The sequence below is a fragment of the Heteronotia binoei genome, chromosome 1 (assembly GCF_032191835.1).
Source record: "Heteronotia binoei isolate CCM8104 ecotype False Entrance Well chromosome 1, APGP_CSIRO_Hbin_v1, whole genome shotgun sequence".
NCBI lineage: Eukaryota > Metazoa > Chordata > Lepidosauria > Squamata > Gekkonidae > Heteronotia > Heteronotia binoei.
In genome coordinates, this window is record NC_083223.1 from 267,986,306 (window position 1) to 268,000,942 (window position 14,637).

Below are 14,637 nucleotides of genomic sequence, written 5' to 3' on the forward strand. Positions count from 1 at the left end.
AAATCTCCCCTCAAAACAATTAAAAACAAAAAAAGATGTCTCATGACAACCAGGACTAAAATAAATGCAAAGAAACTCGTATTTATTATTTTATACGTTAGGTGTTTTTATATGCAACTGTTGCTTTATTTTTGTAATCTGCCCTCAGCTTTTGGAAAAAGAACTGAAAGGAAATCCAATAAATAAAATATATGTTGAAACTACCACTGATGGTGGCAGAGAGTTCCACAGACAAACATCTCAAAAAGAAATACATTAACATCCAAAGTGTCAACGTAGAGCTCTCAATCTTCAATCAAGTCACTCTTGTTTCTCTCGGGACCTGGAAGAGATCACTGGCAAGGTGTGCCTCTGAGCATGTGCCAACTGCTTTTCCCATTACCACCATCTGTCTTTATCTGTCAGGAGTCCATTTCCTTTCCCCTCCCCCCAGTAATATTTAGTTTTATTAATTATTTAAATACAACAAAGGATCATAACCGAAAAGGCAAATTAACACAACATATTCATATAAACTAGTTACTTATGCAGATCAACGTATATACATACAGAGGTAGATGAGCCAATTCCCTTTTAAGGCTAATTTGTGAGTTTACCTTATTATCTCCAATACCTTTAATTAATTGATCTTCGTATGCAATAACAACTTCAGTTAAATTCTCATTACTTTATTTGCAACCAATCATATAATTTCTTCCATTTCTTAGAAGCCTCTTGCCTTGATTTCCCATTTATTAGGGCCGTTAACATATCTAGTCCAGCTATGTCTAAAATCTTACTTAGAAGTTCATCTATTGCAGGTATCTTACTTTCCTTCCAATATGTTGCACAGAGAATTCTAGCAGTTATCACATTTATCACTAGATGCCAATTCTCTTTTTCAATTCCATACTGCACCATACTAAGTAAAACCAGCTGAGGAGTAAAAAGTATTATTATTTTCAACACCTTTTGAAGCAGTTCATGTACTTTCTCCCAAAAAGTTCAAGTCCTCTTACATAACCACCATATATAAACGAAAGTGCTGGGAATCCGTTTCAAAGGTGGGGGGGGGGGATGGACATGAAGCCCCCTAGAGCAGGTATGTCCAACAGGTAGATCGCAATCTACCAGTAGATCGCGGAGGGGTCAGAGGTAGATCACCAGCCCCACTTGGTCTCATGGTTTGCTGGACAGGTGTTTGGGATTTTTTCATGATTTTTGGTGTGGTGGTATTTGATTATTGGTGCCAGTATGATGAATTCTTATTTTTAATTTTACAACGGCATGTGTGGTTTTGGCATCATCCAGAAGTCTTCAGTTCCTGATCTTTAATACTTTGGGACAGTGACAGTTTTGGACCAGATCCAGCCAGTGTTAACTTAGCACCCCAGCCACCCCAGTATAACTAAGATGAGTGTTCCAAAGAAGAGCAAAACCTACCACTTTCATGATGAATGGGAAATGGACTACTTCTTCATCATGGTGAAAAACAAGTGTTGTGGTTTACTTTGTACCGCCGCTGTATCCTTGCCCAAAAAGGGTAATCTGGAGCATCGCTATAAGGCTCTGCATAGCAATAAGTTTGATGCGGATTTTCCACCCAAAAGTGAAATTTGTAAACTGAAGCTCAAAGAGCTTAAATCTAAATTGGCTGCACAGCAACAGATGATGGCAAAGCCAAGGTCACATTCGGTCAATGCAACCATGGCATCCTTCAAGGTCAGCAACCTGATCGCAAAGAAATGCAAACCTTTCGATGACGGAGAATTTGTAAAAGATTGTTTTCTTGAAGCAGCAGACAATCTTTTTGAAGGATTTACGAATAAGAAAGAGATCATAGCTGCTGTTCAAGATGTACAATTGTCAAGAAACACCGTTGTGTGGCGAATAGAAAAGATCTGTGAAGACACAACTGAACAATTGTTGAAGGATGTTTCAGTTAGTGTTGCTTTCGCACTCTAACTGGATTATTATAGCATTGGAGAAAGTCCAGAGAAGGGCAACTAGAATGATTAAAGGGCTGGAGCACTTTCCCTATGAAGAAAGGTTGAAACGCTTGGGACTCTTTAGCTTGGAGAAACGTCGACTGCAGGGTGACATGATAGAGGTTTACAAGATAATGCATGGGATGGAGAAAGTAGAGAAAGAAGTACTTTTCTCCCTTTCTCACAATACAAGAACTCGTGGGCATTCGATGAAATTGCTGAGCAGCCAGGTTAAGACGGATAAAAGGAAGTACTTCTTCACCCAAAGGGTGATTAACATGTGGAATTCACTGCCACAGGAGGTGGTGGCGGCCACAAGTATAGCCACCTTCAAGAAGGGTTTAGATAAAAATATGGAGCACAGGTCCATCAGTGGCTATTAGCCACAGTGTATGTGTGTATATAAAATTTTTTGCCACTGTGTGACACAGAGTGTTGGACTGGATGGGCCGTTGGCCTGATCCAACATGGCTTCTCTTATGTTCTTAATCTACAGATATAAGAGACATAGCCCAGTTACTAGTCTTTATCTGGATGGTTTTTGAAGACTTCAGTGTTAAAGAAGAACTACTTGGAATTATTTCTCTAAAAGGGAGAACTACCGGTCAGGAAATATTCAGCTCTTTCCATTCTTTTGTGACAAAGTGTAACCTTCCATTGAATAAACTTGTTTCCATCACTACTGATGGAGCAAGAGCAATGACAGGTGAGGTTAACAGTTTCATAAGAGTTTCTGTAGACAGCATGGCTACTTTCCAGATTTCCTTTCTTACCACTGCATCATTCACCAGCAAGTTTTGGCAATCAAGAGACTCAATACAAAGACTGTCGTGGACATCACTTTCAAAATTGTAAATTCAGTTAGTGGAAGGTCACTTCAAAGACGGCTTTTCAATCTTACTCTTGATGAAGGGGCAGCGGAAATCATTTTGCACACAGATGTGAAGTGGCTAAGTAGCTACAAATATCTGCAAAGATTCTGTGATTTGCTGAATGAAATAAGAAGGTTTTTGAAGGCGAGGGGAGATGACAAAGCAGAGTTGGAAGATGAGGAGTGGTTATGTGATCTGGCATTTCTCGCTGACTTTACAGGCGAACTAAGTGATATGAACATTGAACTACATGGTAAAAACAAATGCATTGGCGAGATGATGAGTACAGTTTCATCCTACAAGAGCAAATTTGAGCTAATGATGACTGACCTTGCAAACAACGCTTTTGATCATTTTCCTAATATGCAGGACCATCTGGGACAATATCCAAATTTTGTTTTTCAGAACAAGAAGTATGCGACAGAAATCTGCTCTGTTATCCAGGAATTTGAAAAAAGGTTCTGAGACTTCCAAAGAATTGAAAAAGTTGTGGAGTACTCGTCATACCCATTCAAAGCAGATATGGACATTAAGGAAACTGCAGCCGCTATCAGTAAAAATTACTCATTGAACAAGGCATCTCTTGAAAACGAAATAGTAACCCTTAAAAATGACATTTTTCTCAAGACCCGCGCTGAGCAAGAAGCGTTTTGGAAGCTAGTGCCTCAAGACAAATTTCTCAACTTGAGAAGATGCAGTGAAGCTGTACACTCCCGTTTCGGTTCAACTTATTTGTGTGAATCTGCGTTTTCCCATCTGAAAACGACAAAGAGTACACAGCGTTCCAACATGACATATGAGCATCTCCAGGATTCCCTGAGACTGGCCCTCACGCAATATTCACCCAACTTCAAAAAGCTGATGGATGAAATGCAGGCTCAGACGTCTCACTAATTAGCAAGAGCGACGTTTTCAAGATTGCGCAAGATCAGCCTGGATCAATATCTGACCTACATTTAACAGAAATTACTCAATAAAAGTTAAAGAAAGTTATAACAATAAAAATTTAAGAAAAACTGTTCGCGCTTCTTTCTGGATCTTCGTCTCTCTGTTTTGTTTTTGCTTACCAGTAAATGACAGAAGGTGCATTGTAAATATGGGGGGGGGGGGGGGGAGGCGGTGGAACCCAACTTTGGTGGGTTAAATTCTAATTTGAAACTAATTTGAAACTTAATTTTCATGATGGTAGATCGCCAGCACTTTTGTCCAGAAAAAATAGATGACCTGTTTGAAGTTGGACATGCCTACCCTGGAGGAAGTACCTACCTTGGCCTGGGTCAAGTCTTTCTGTGGTGAGGACGAGATGGAGTTTGGGTATCGCCGGGTCTGGGTGGATCTCTGCTCATACAGTGGTCCCTGAGCGCTGTTCTGGGAGGTATATGTTGCTGTAGGCATGGTGCTGCTCTGGTAACCAGACTCCTGGGTCTTGTTGGACGAAATCGTGGACAGAGACTCGCTGGAGGAGAAAAGAGAAGAGGCCCCCTCAGCTGCAGTTAACGTGTCTGCCAAAGGTGAAGATCAGCAAAGGAGCAGCTAGGAAGACTATGGAATTCTGACTCTGCCTGTGCAGTGGTTCCCGTGGTAACACCTTTTGCTCCGCTAAACTCTACGCCCTTTTAAATCTATACACAGGAAATCTGGAGCGAGAAACTCGCTATCTGAGCACTGCGGGCAGCGGGCCAGCCACTGACATCTGCATGACCAAATCTGCCAGCGAACCCAGGACTTGCTGTGGCATACGTTGTCCCCCTTTACATCTATGAGGGAGACAGAAAAGGGTCCACTGGTATGCAGCTGAGCCTAAGGTATGCTCTGATTTTCTTTCCCTACTGAGCGCAGCAATTAACATCCTGAGCAGAATTCACCTGCCGAGATCTTAAAAATGGGAAATGGGCAGTGCGAGATCCTGCGCAGCTCCAGACCGCTGCTGAGCAGGGCTTTGTGTTAACGAACAGCCGCTCATGTGCACAGCTTAGAGCAGGGGTGTTAAACATGCGGCCCCAGGGCCAAATCAGGCCCCCAGAGGGCTTCTAACAGCCCCACGAGCAACTCACTGTTGTCTGCTTCCTTCTTCACCACAACTTGCTTTGCCAGGCTGCCTCAATCGCACAGAAGCTTCAGAGCAAAGCTCCTACCGCGGAGAGGAAGTAGGAGAAGGAAAGCTAGCTTTCCCAGGCTCTCTCAGTTGCACAGCAGAGCTACCGAGCCAAGCCTCTCTCACTTCTGTTGGTAACAGAGAAGTAAGAGAGGTGGATTAGGCTGAGTGTGTGTGTTCGTCTGCGTCCTTTATAAAGTTTATATCTTCCCCTCCATGGCATTATGTTTTACGACCCGCATGGCCCAGACTGACAAGGTCTCACTTATGTCAGATCCGAGTTCGACACCCCTGGCTTAGAGGGAATGCTGAGTCCCAGGCTAGAGCCTCTGGAATGCTCCACCTAATTCCCCTCTAGTTGACTGCCTCTGAGTTTGCCTTCTTATACCCTGCCTTTGAAAATCCTTCACAAGAAGAAGAAGAAGTGCAGACTTATACCCCGCCCTTCTCTCTGAATCAAGAGACTCAGAGTGGCTTACAATCTCCTGTATCTTCTTCTCCCACAACAGACACCCTGTGAGATGGGTGGGGCTGAGAGAGCTCTCGCAGCAGCTGCCCTTTCACTGACAACTACTCTGAGAGCGCTATGGCTGACCCAAGGCCATTCCAGCAGGTGCAGGTGGAGGAGTGGGGAATCAAACCTGGTTCTCCCAGATAAGAGTCTGCACACTTAACCACTACACCAAACTGGCTCTCTTTGTCAGCTCTGCTGACATCTTTGTATGCTGTGGCCTAATAATAACAACAACAATAATAATAATACTCCTCTCCAGATATAGGGAAGATCTCAGACCAAATTCCCAATCAGAGACTAATGAACTATGGGAGCACAAATACTTAAAATCAACACTAAAAAGACAGGTTTCCTACCTGTAACTGATGATCTTCGAGTGGTCATCTGTGCAGTCACACTGATGGGATATAGGCGCCCGCGCCGATCTCGATCGGTATTCTTGAAAGCTGCGGATTTCCGCGCCCCAGGCCCAGTGCGCAGAAGCCCCACCGCGCATGCTCACAGGGACCGGAGCGGACATCCCGCCAGTTCCTTCTGACCGCTGCGTAAGCCCTTATAGATGGACCGGCAGCGGAGGGGAAGGAGGGCGGGTAGTGTGACTGCACAGATGACCACTCGAAGATCATCAGTTACAGGTAGGAAACCTGTCTATCTTCTTCGTGGTCTCTGTGCATCACACTGATGGGAGATTAGCAAGCCAAAGTCCTACCTGGAGGAGGGTGCAACGGTCCATCAGCGAGAAACCTCTTGAAGCACCGCACGGCCCACTGATGAGCGTCTACGCCAGTTCAGGTCCAGCGCATAATGGTTGATAAACGTATGCGAGGAGGACCAAGTGGCAGCATCACAAATGTCTTTCAGTGGTATTCCTCTCATAAAGGCTGCCGAAGTAGCTAGGGCTCTCGTGGAATGAGCTCTAATCTGTCTTGGCAGAGGTTGCTTGTTCAACAGGTAGCACAGTTTTATAGTCTCGGTTAACCACTTAGAGATTCGCTGCGACGAAACTCTTACACCTTGCGATGTTGTGGAGTACGAGACAAAGAGTCTAGGGTCCCTTCGTCCAGGTCTCACTCTATGCAAGTAGAATGAGAGAGCCCTTTTTACATCCAGTGTATGGAGTCTCCTTTCTGAGTCTGTACTTGGATTAGGAAAGTATGTGGGTAGGCATATTTCTGCATTCAGGTGAAAAGCAGACGTTACTTTCGGAAGAAAGGTTACATCAGGACGTAAGCACACTCCTTCCGTACTGAATTTCAAATATGGGTCATCGCAGCGCAGCGCTGCCAGTTCACCAACCCTGCGAGCAGAGGTAACGGCCACTAAGAAGGCTGTTTTCCAGGACAGTAATTGCAAGGAACATGTCGCCATGGGTTCGAAGGGTTTTCCCGTTAATGCCCGTAGTACCGCTGGGAGGTCCCAAGCAGGGGCTGGGATTCGCACCGCAGGGTACAACTTGGCCAAGCCCTTTAAGAACCGTTTAGTATCAGGGTGTGAGAACACAGAGTGGCCTTCAAGTTGCTCATGGTTAGCCGATATGGCTGCTAAGTACACTCTCACAGATGACACCGTTAGTCCCCTGTCAAGGAGTGAGAGCAGAAAGTCCAGCACTAGTGGGAGGCCTGCTGTCTTGGGTTCCCTGTTAGTTTTGTTCACAAATTGGATAAACCTTGTCCATTTATAATCATATGATTTTCTCGTGGAGGATTTCCTACTATTCAACATAACGTCCCGGGCTCTATCGGACAATGTCGTCACACCAGCCTCCATGCCGTGAGTTTCAAGTGAGGCACGTCGTGGTGAATCACTCGTCCCTCGTGTGACAGTAGAAGGTCTGGGCTCATCGGAAATTGGTGGAACATTCCGCGAGACAGCCTCAGTATCGGAGAGAACCACTGCTGTCTGGGCCACCACGGTGTGATGAGAATCCCCTTGGGGTGTTCGAGTTGAATCTTGTGAATCACCCTCGTAATTAGTGGGATCGGTGGAAAAAGGTACACATGCAAGCGAGTCCATGGGATCAGTAACCCATCTCCCAACGACAGAGGGTCTGCACCCCCTCTGCAGCAAAATTTGTCGCATTTTGCAGTGTTGCGTGTGGCAAAGACATCCACTTCCGGTGTGCCCCACTTCTGGAACACCGGTTGGAGGAACTCCCAGTTGAGTTCCCACTCGTGGAGTGAGGCCCCTCCCCGACTGAGGTAATCTGCACAGGCATTCAGATTGCCCGGTAGATGAGTGGCTACTAGGGTAACGTTCGACTCTCTGCAGATTTCCCAAATCTGTAGCGCTAGAAGGCATAACTTCCTTGAGACTGTGCTGCCTTGTCTGTTTACATAAGATAGGGCTGTGGTGTTGTCTGTCAAGATCGCTACCGTTCTCCCCACAATCTGGTGTCTGAATGAGAGAATGGCATGATGTATGGCCAGCAGCTCTAGGAAATTGATGTGGCAGTGCAGAAGGCCCTGAGGCCATCTGCCCCCCACACACATATCGTTCGCATGTGCTCCCCAGCCCCATAAGGATGCATCCGTCGTTATGGTGAATGTGGGAGTCTGCCTGTGAAATGGGGCTCCTTGGAGGAGGTTCTGCTTTTCCTGCCACCAGTATAGAGTCCAGATTACTGACGTTGGGACCGTCAGTTGGCGTGAGGGGAGGTCTGTCTGACAGTTGAACACGCGCAGAAACCATAACTGTAGCATTCGCATGTGGAATCTGGCGAATTTCAGTACTGCCGTGGTCGCTGCCATTAAGCCCAGGAGGCGTTGGACTTGGAACGCTGTGACTGTAGGGTTGACTAAGAACACATGTATTAGGGATTGGATGTCCTCCGCTCTTTGTGCCGGGAGGAATGCCCTGCAAACTCGTGAGTCCAGAATGGCCCCTATGAATTGCACCCTCTGAGCGGGTTGCAGTGCCGATTTCTTTAGGTTGACCTGTAGGCCTAAGGTTTGCAGAAGGGTTAAGGTGACTTCTATGTGCTGTAGTAGTAGGGGTTTCGAACTCGCCACCAGCAGCCAATCGTCTATGTAAGGAAAGATAGTGATCCCTTGTAGACGTAGATGAGCTGCCACCACCACCATGGTCTTTGTAAAAACTCTCGGTGCCGTGGAGAGGCCAAAAGGCAAGGCTTTGTATTGGTAGTGGGAGTCTCCAACTGCAAACCTGAGGAACTTCCTGTAGTCGTGGTGTATAGTTACATGAAAGTAGGCATCTTGCAGGTCCAGTGTGGCCATCCAATCCCCTTGGTTCAGTAGGGGTAGGATGTTTTGTAGGGAGACCATTCTGAATTTCTGGTTTGGTATGAAATGGTTCAGGCCTCGTAGGTCCATAATGGGCCGAAGGCCTCCATCTTTTTTGGGGATGGTGAAATATCGGGAGTAAAAACCTTGTCCGATCTGGTTGACTGGCACCCGTTCTATTGCATCTTTCTCGAGCAAGGATTGAACCTCTGTCTGTAGTGTGAGGGACACCCTGGTGTGGATGACGGTGGGAACTGTAGGGTTTTCTCTGAATTCTATTTGATAACCCATCCGGATTATCGACAAGACCCATTTGTCCGTAGTGATTGTGGACCATGCCTGGAAATAAGGGAAAAGTCTGGTATGGTCCGGGTCCGAAGGGGAAGGGATAAAACAGGGGGAAGGGCAGTCAAAGACCCTGTTTGGACGGTCTATTCCCCTTTTGTCTGGATGACTGTGATGAAGTAGGTGAGTACTTCGTTTTGGTGTTGTACGGGGGTTTGGAGTAAGATGTGGAGCCCTTGGGTCTCCATTGTTGTTCTGTAGGCTGCTTGGGGAACTGCTTCTTGTTCCACGGCTTGTTCCAGGAGCGTCTCCCTTGGGGCCTAGATGAGATGGGGACCCCCAAATTGCGTGACGTTTTAATACTTTTATCCATCTCCTGCAGTATGGTATCAGTATTGGAGCTGAATAATCCGCTTCCATCAAATGGGAGATCTTCGATGCAGGATTGTGTATCCTGCTGGAGCGCCGTGGATCGCAACCAAGAGTGACGTCTTAGGGTGATCGCTGAGGTAAGTGTCTTTGCTGCAATGTCACCTGCGTGTTTGGCAGAATTGATTTGCTGTTTTGCTAATGCAATGCCTTCCTTTTGGATTTTCTTCATTGCCTGTTTGGTGTGTTCTGACAGGTCTGGTAGAGCCGACAATTGGTCCCATAGGGCATATTGATAGCGGCCCATACACGCTCCATAGTTTGCAACTTTTACTCCTAACGAACCTGCTGTGTAGAACTTTCTGCCTAGGTTGTCTAGCTTCTTCCCTTCTTTGTCTGGGGGAGAAGCATTTGTCTTTCTGGCTTTTGAGGACGACGCCACTACTACAGAGTTTGGTTTCGGGTGGGTGAATAAAAACTCTGCTGTGGATTCCTGGACTCGATACATATGGTCCAGCCTGCGGGAGCTTATTGGTGTTGAAGCTGGTTTGTCCCAGGACGATTTTGTGGTGTGGAGCATGACCGTTGTAAGCGGTAAGGCGATGGCCGTCGAGGTGTCTAGCTGGACGACATCGAATACGTTGTCGGTGACTACCGGTTCTGGTTGGACCGTCGGTAGCGACAGGGTGTGTGCCATCCGTCTAATCAGATCCCCATACGATTTCAAGTCCTCGGATGGGGATATGGGGAGCTCCTCGCCCACTTTACTTGATGGAGCCGGTTCCTCTGGGGAGGAGATGTCTTGGTCTTCCCGGGGAGAACCTTCCTCAGATCTGGGGGAGCCTTCTACAGAGCCCGAGTGCTCCGAGGAATGTTTGGGCGTCTCTGGAGCCTTTGGTGACTCAGGGGTCTTCCGAGTCTCCGAACTTCGCCGTCGTGGGGAAGTCTTTTGTGTCCTTGGCGGTGTCGTGTCAGGTGGTTTCGACACCGACGGAGTGTGCCTCGGCTTGTACGACGTCCGGGATCGTACCGATGCTTCAGACTGCTGGTCCCAATCCAGAGGTCTGGGTGTGAACCAGGGGAACATGGAGGGCATAGGGCACGACCCGTATAGGTATTGCCACTGCCGCTGATCCCATGACATTGGGGGCGGTGGTTTCCGAGGAGATCGATCTCTGATGCGGGATCTCTCCTCTGAATCTCGGGATCGATGTCGACCCCGGGGACTACGCCGAGGGCTGGTTGAGTAGTCGCGCCCGCTGTCTTCTCTGGGTGTAGTGGGTCGATCCTTTTTGGGGCTTCGGTTCCGCCGATGATCGGGGCTGACCGATGGGTCTCGGGCCGGTGTTCGGGGTTGAACAGTGTCCTCCACAATATGTATATCTGGTGGACTACCTTCTGCTCCCGATCGTTGCGATAGATCAAAGTCGCGGTCCGAGTCGGAAGAGATGGCGATTTGCGTCGACATCGATGCCAATACCGGGGGGCTTGAACGGCGGCGAGGGGAAGCAAATAGCTTCAACGGTGGAACTCTCGCTGCCGATTCCGATGGCGATGTCGGGAGCGAAGTCGCGGACGACCGATGCTTATCCGACTTTTTCTTCTTCGCTTCCGGCTGAGGTCCCTTCTCCTCCCTTGGCCGTTTTGCAGGAGTGGAGGAGGCGGACCTTGATGCCGAGCCCGGCTTCGTGGGGCGATCGGCGTCGGGGGCGCTCTTGTCGGTGCCGAGCGACTCCGACGTTGACGGCTTGTGCTGCGCCGTCGACATCTTCTTAGGCGACAGGGCTTTTTCCATCAGTGCCGCCGCTAAACGTCCCGCGCGGTTTTTCTTCGTTTGGCGGGAAAACTTCGCGCAGTGAGCACACGCGTCAGGGATGTGTGTCTCTCCCAGGCAAAAAAGACAAAGAGCGTGCCCGTCTGGGGGAGCGATTTTGCTACCGCAGTTCCTGCACCTTTTGAAAAATCCCCACCGCTTTTCCATGCGGGGGGGAGGGGGGGGGGAAAGGGCGGGAAGAGAGAGCTGAGGAGAAAGTCCCGAAACAAAAATGTTTCTTTCCGCCCCTTAGTCTTTAAAAAGACTGTTGTGTGGACTAAGCCAAATAAATATCTGATAAATCCAACAATAGCAACTTCCAAGAAAGGATTTCTACCGACCGTAGCGAGAGATCGACTGATCCAAGCGGCGGTCAGAAGAGAACTGGCGGGATGTCCGCTCCGGTCCCTGTGAGCATGCGCGGTGGGGCTTCTGCGCATGCACACTGGGCCTGGGGCGCGGAAATCCGCAGCTTTCAAGAATACCGATCGAGATCGGCGCGGGCGCCTATATCCCATCAGTGTGATGCACAGAGACCACGAAGAAGATGAAAAAAAAAACCACGAAAATGAGAGGAACCAATAAAAGGAAGTACTTCTTCAATCAAAACATCATTAACACATGGAATTCAATGTTGCAGGAGGTAGTGGGAGCAACAGAATAGCAACAGGGCTTTTTTGGTAGCAGGAACTCCTTTGCATATTAGGCCACACACCCTGATGCAGCCAATCCTCCAAGAGCTTACAGGGCTCTTCTTACAGGACCTTCTGCAAGCTCCAGGAGATCTGGCTACATCAGGGGTGTGGGGCCTAATATGCAAAGGAGTTCCTGCTACAAAAAAAAAAGCCCTGCGTAGCAAGCATTGGATAAACATCTGGAGCAGAGGTCCGTCAGTGGCTATTAGCCACAAGGCGTAGATAGAGCCCTCTATCTGAGCCAATGATGCTGAGTATTCTTGGTCCTTGAGGGGTCACAATAGGAAAGGTTCTGGAGCTCTGGTTCTGCCGGTGGACCTCCTGATGGCACCTGGGTTTTGACCACAGTGTGACACAAGAGCGTTGGACTGGATGGGCAGCCACTGGCCTGACCTGATGTTCTTAATTTCATACACCCCTCTGCATTATAAAGTAGCGATAGGTGGAGCTGCCCTTTCCTATACCGTACATCGCCCGGAACCCTGCGACAGCAGGGATTCGGTGATCCGTAAATGGAATATAATAAATAAACCCTCGCCTTTGCCGCGATGCAGAAGTATGCAGAGACTCACCTCGCCGTACTTGTGTACAGGCTGCTCGGAGGCTGGCTCGCGGAGGCACTCGTGGCCGGAGTGGGTTCGTACTCCGAGAGGACAGGTTCCGAACCGAACTGCAACGCCCCGAACTGCAAGTTGAGCCCTGAGATATCCGCAGAGCCGGGCATCTCCACCGCCAAAGCGGGAATCTGAGGACAACAGGGAGGGGTGTAACGGAACGCTGGACTAGATGGACCTCTGGTCTGATACAGCGAGGACAGTGGGACGGTGGCTCAGCAGTAGAGTATCTGCTTGGTAAGCAGAAGGTCCCAGGTTCAATCCCCGGCATCTCCAACTAAAAAGGGTCCAGGCAATTGGGTGTGAAAAACCTTAGCTTGAGACCCTGGAGAGCCACTGCCAGTCTGAGTAGACAATACTGACTTTGATGGACCCAGGGTCTGATTCAGTATAAGGCAGCTTCATATGTTCGTATGTTCATACAAGCGAGACTCTTCTGAGGTTCTCATGTACGGCAAGTGCACAGAGGCTGCACATGGCCTGAGGCTTCCTGCTTCATAAGTCTCTTGGCCACCCATTGGTGCTTTCAGAGAAAAAGTAGCCCTAGCCCACAACCAACAGGCCTAAACCTGCCACGCAGGCCAGACAAGGAACAAGCCGTCCACTTTCAGAGTGAATCCTCCCTTCAGGCAGCTCCCCAAGGGATACAATTTCAATTTTTAGAGATCTTGGGGTCGTGGTAGAGAACTCACTGAAAATGTCAAGACAGTGTGCGTTTGCAATAAAAAAGGCCAATGCCATGCTGGGAATTATTAGGAAGGGAATTGAAAACAAATCAGCCAGTATCATAATGCCCCTGGATAAAACGATGGTGCGGTCTCATTTGGAGTACTGTGTGCAGTTCTGGTCGCCGCACCTCAAAAAGGATATTATAGCATTGGGAAAAGTGCAGAAAAGGGCATCTAGAATGATTAAAGGTTTGGAACACTTTCCCTATGAAGAAAGGTTAAAACGCTTGGGGCTCTTCAGCTTGGAGAAATGTTGACTGCGGGATGACATGATCGAGGTTTACAAGATTATGCATGGGATGGAGAAGATAGAGAAATAAGTCCTTTTCTCCCTTTCTCACAATACAAGGACTTGTGGGCATTCAATGAAATTGCTGAGCAGACGGGTTAGAAAAGGAAGTACTTCTTCACCCAAAGGGTGATTAACGTGTGGAATTCACTGCCACAGGAGGTGGTGGCAGCTACAAGCATAGCCAGCTTCAAGAGGGGACTGGATAAAAATATGGAGCAGAGGTCCATCAGTGGCTATTAGGCACAGCTTATCGTTGGAACTCTCTGTCTGGGGCAGTGATGCTCTGTATTCTGGTGTTTGTGGGGGGGGGGACAGTGGAAGGGGTTCTAGCCCCACTGGTGGACCTCTTGATGGCACTTGGGGGTTTCGGCCACTGTGTGACACAGAGTGTTGGACTGGATGGGCCATTGGACTGATCCAACATGGCTTCTCTTATGTTCTTATGGCCACTGTGTGACACAGAGTGTTGGACTGGATGGGCCACTGGCCTGACCCAACATGGCTTCTCTTATGTTCTTATGGCCACTGTGTGACCCAGAGTGTTGGACTGGATGGGCCATTGGCCTGATCCAACATGGCTTCTCTTATGTTCTTATGGCCACTGTGTGACACAGAGTGTTGGACTGGATGGGCCATTGGCCTGATCCAACATGGCTTCTCTTATGTTCTTATGGCCACTGTGTGACACAGAGTGTTGGACTGGATGGGCCACTGGCCTGACCCAACATGGCTTCTCTTATGTTCTTATGGCCACTGTGTGACCCAGAGTGTTGGACTGGATGGGCCACTCGCCTGATCCAACATGGCTTCTCTTATGTTCTTATGGCCACTGTGTGACACAGAGTGTTGGACTGGATGGGCCATTGGCCTGACCCATCATGGCTTCTCTTCTGTTCTTATGTGACACAGAGTGTTGGACTGGATGGGCCATTGGCCTGATCCAACATGGCTTCTCTTATGTGACACAGAGTGTGGGACTGGATGGGCCACTGGCCTGACCCAACATAGCTTCTCTTACGTTGTCTATCGCCAAAGGATCAAGCATGGATCCACACTTCTATTTGTCCTTAGCTTCTCTTAGCTTCCGGCCCCTTCAAGAGAAGCCAAGAACAAATAGAAGTGTGGAGCCTTGTTTGATCCTTGGAAATAAGACA

At 48.3% G+C, this 14,637-nt stretch overlaps 1 protein-coding gene across 1 annotated transcript in view; it reads right to left on the reverse strand.

The window, feature by feature from the left end:
• The window catches only part of UBAP2L (ubiquitin associated protein 2 like), a 113,238-nt gene that overhangs the window by 42,017 nt on the left and 56,584 nt on the right, over positions 1-14,637 (reverse strand). Inside the window, 2 exon segments of the mRNA XM_060255476.1 lie at positions 4,106-4,295; positions 12,422-12,594. Of these exon segments, the coding sequence (XP_060111459.1) occupies positions 4,106-4,295; positions 12,422-12,594 (363 nt within the window).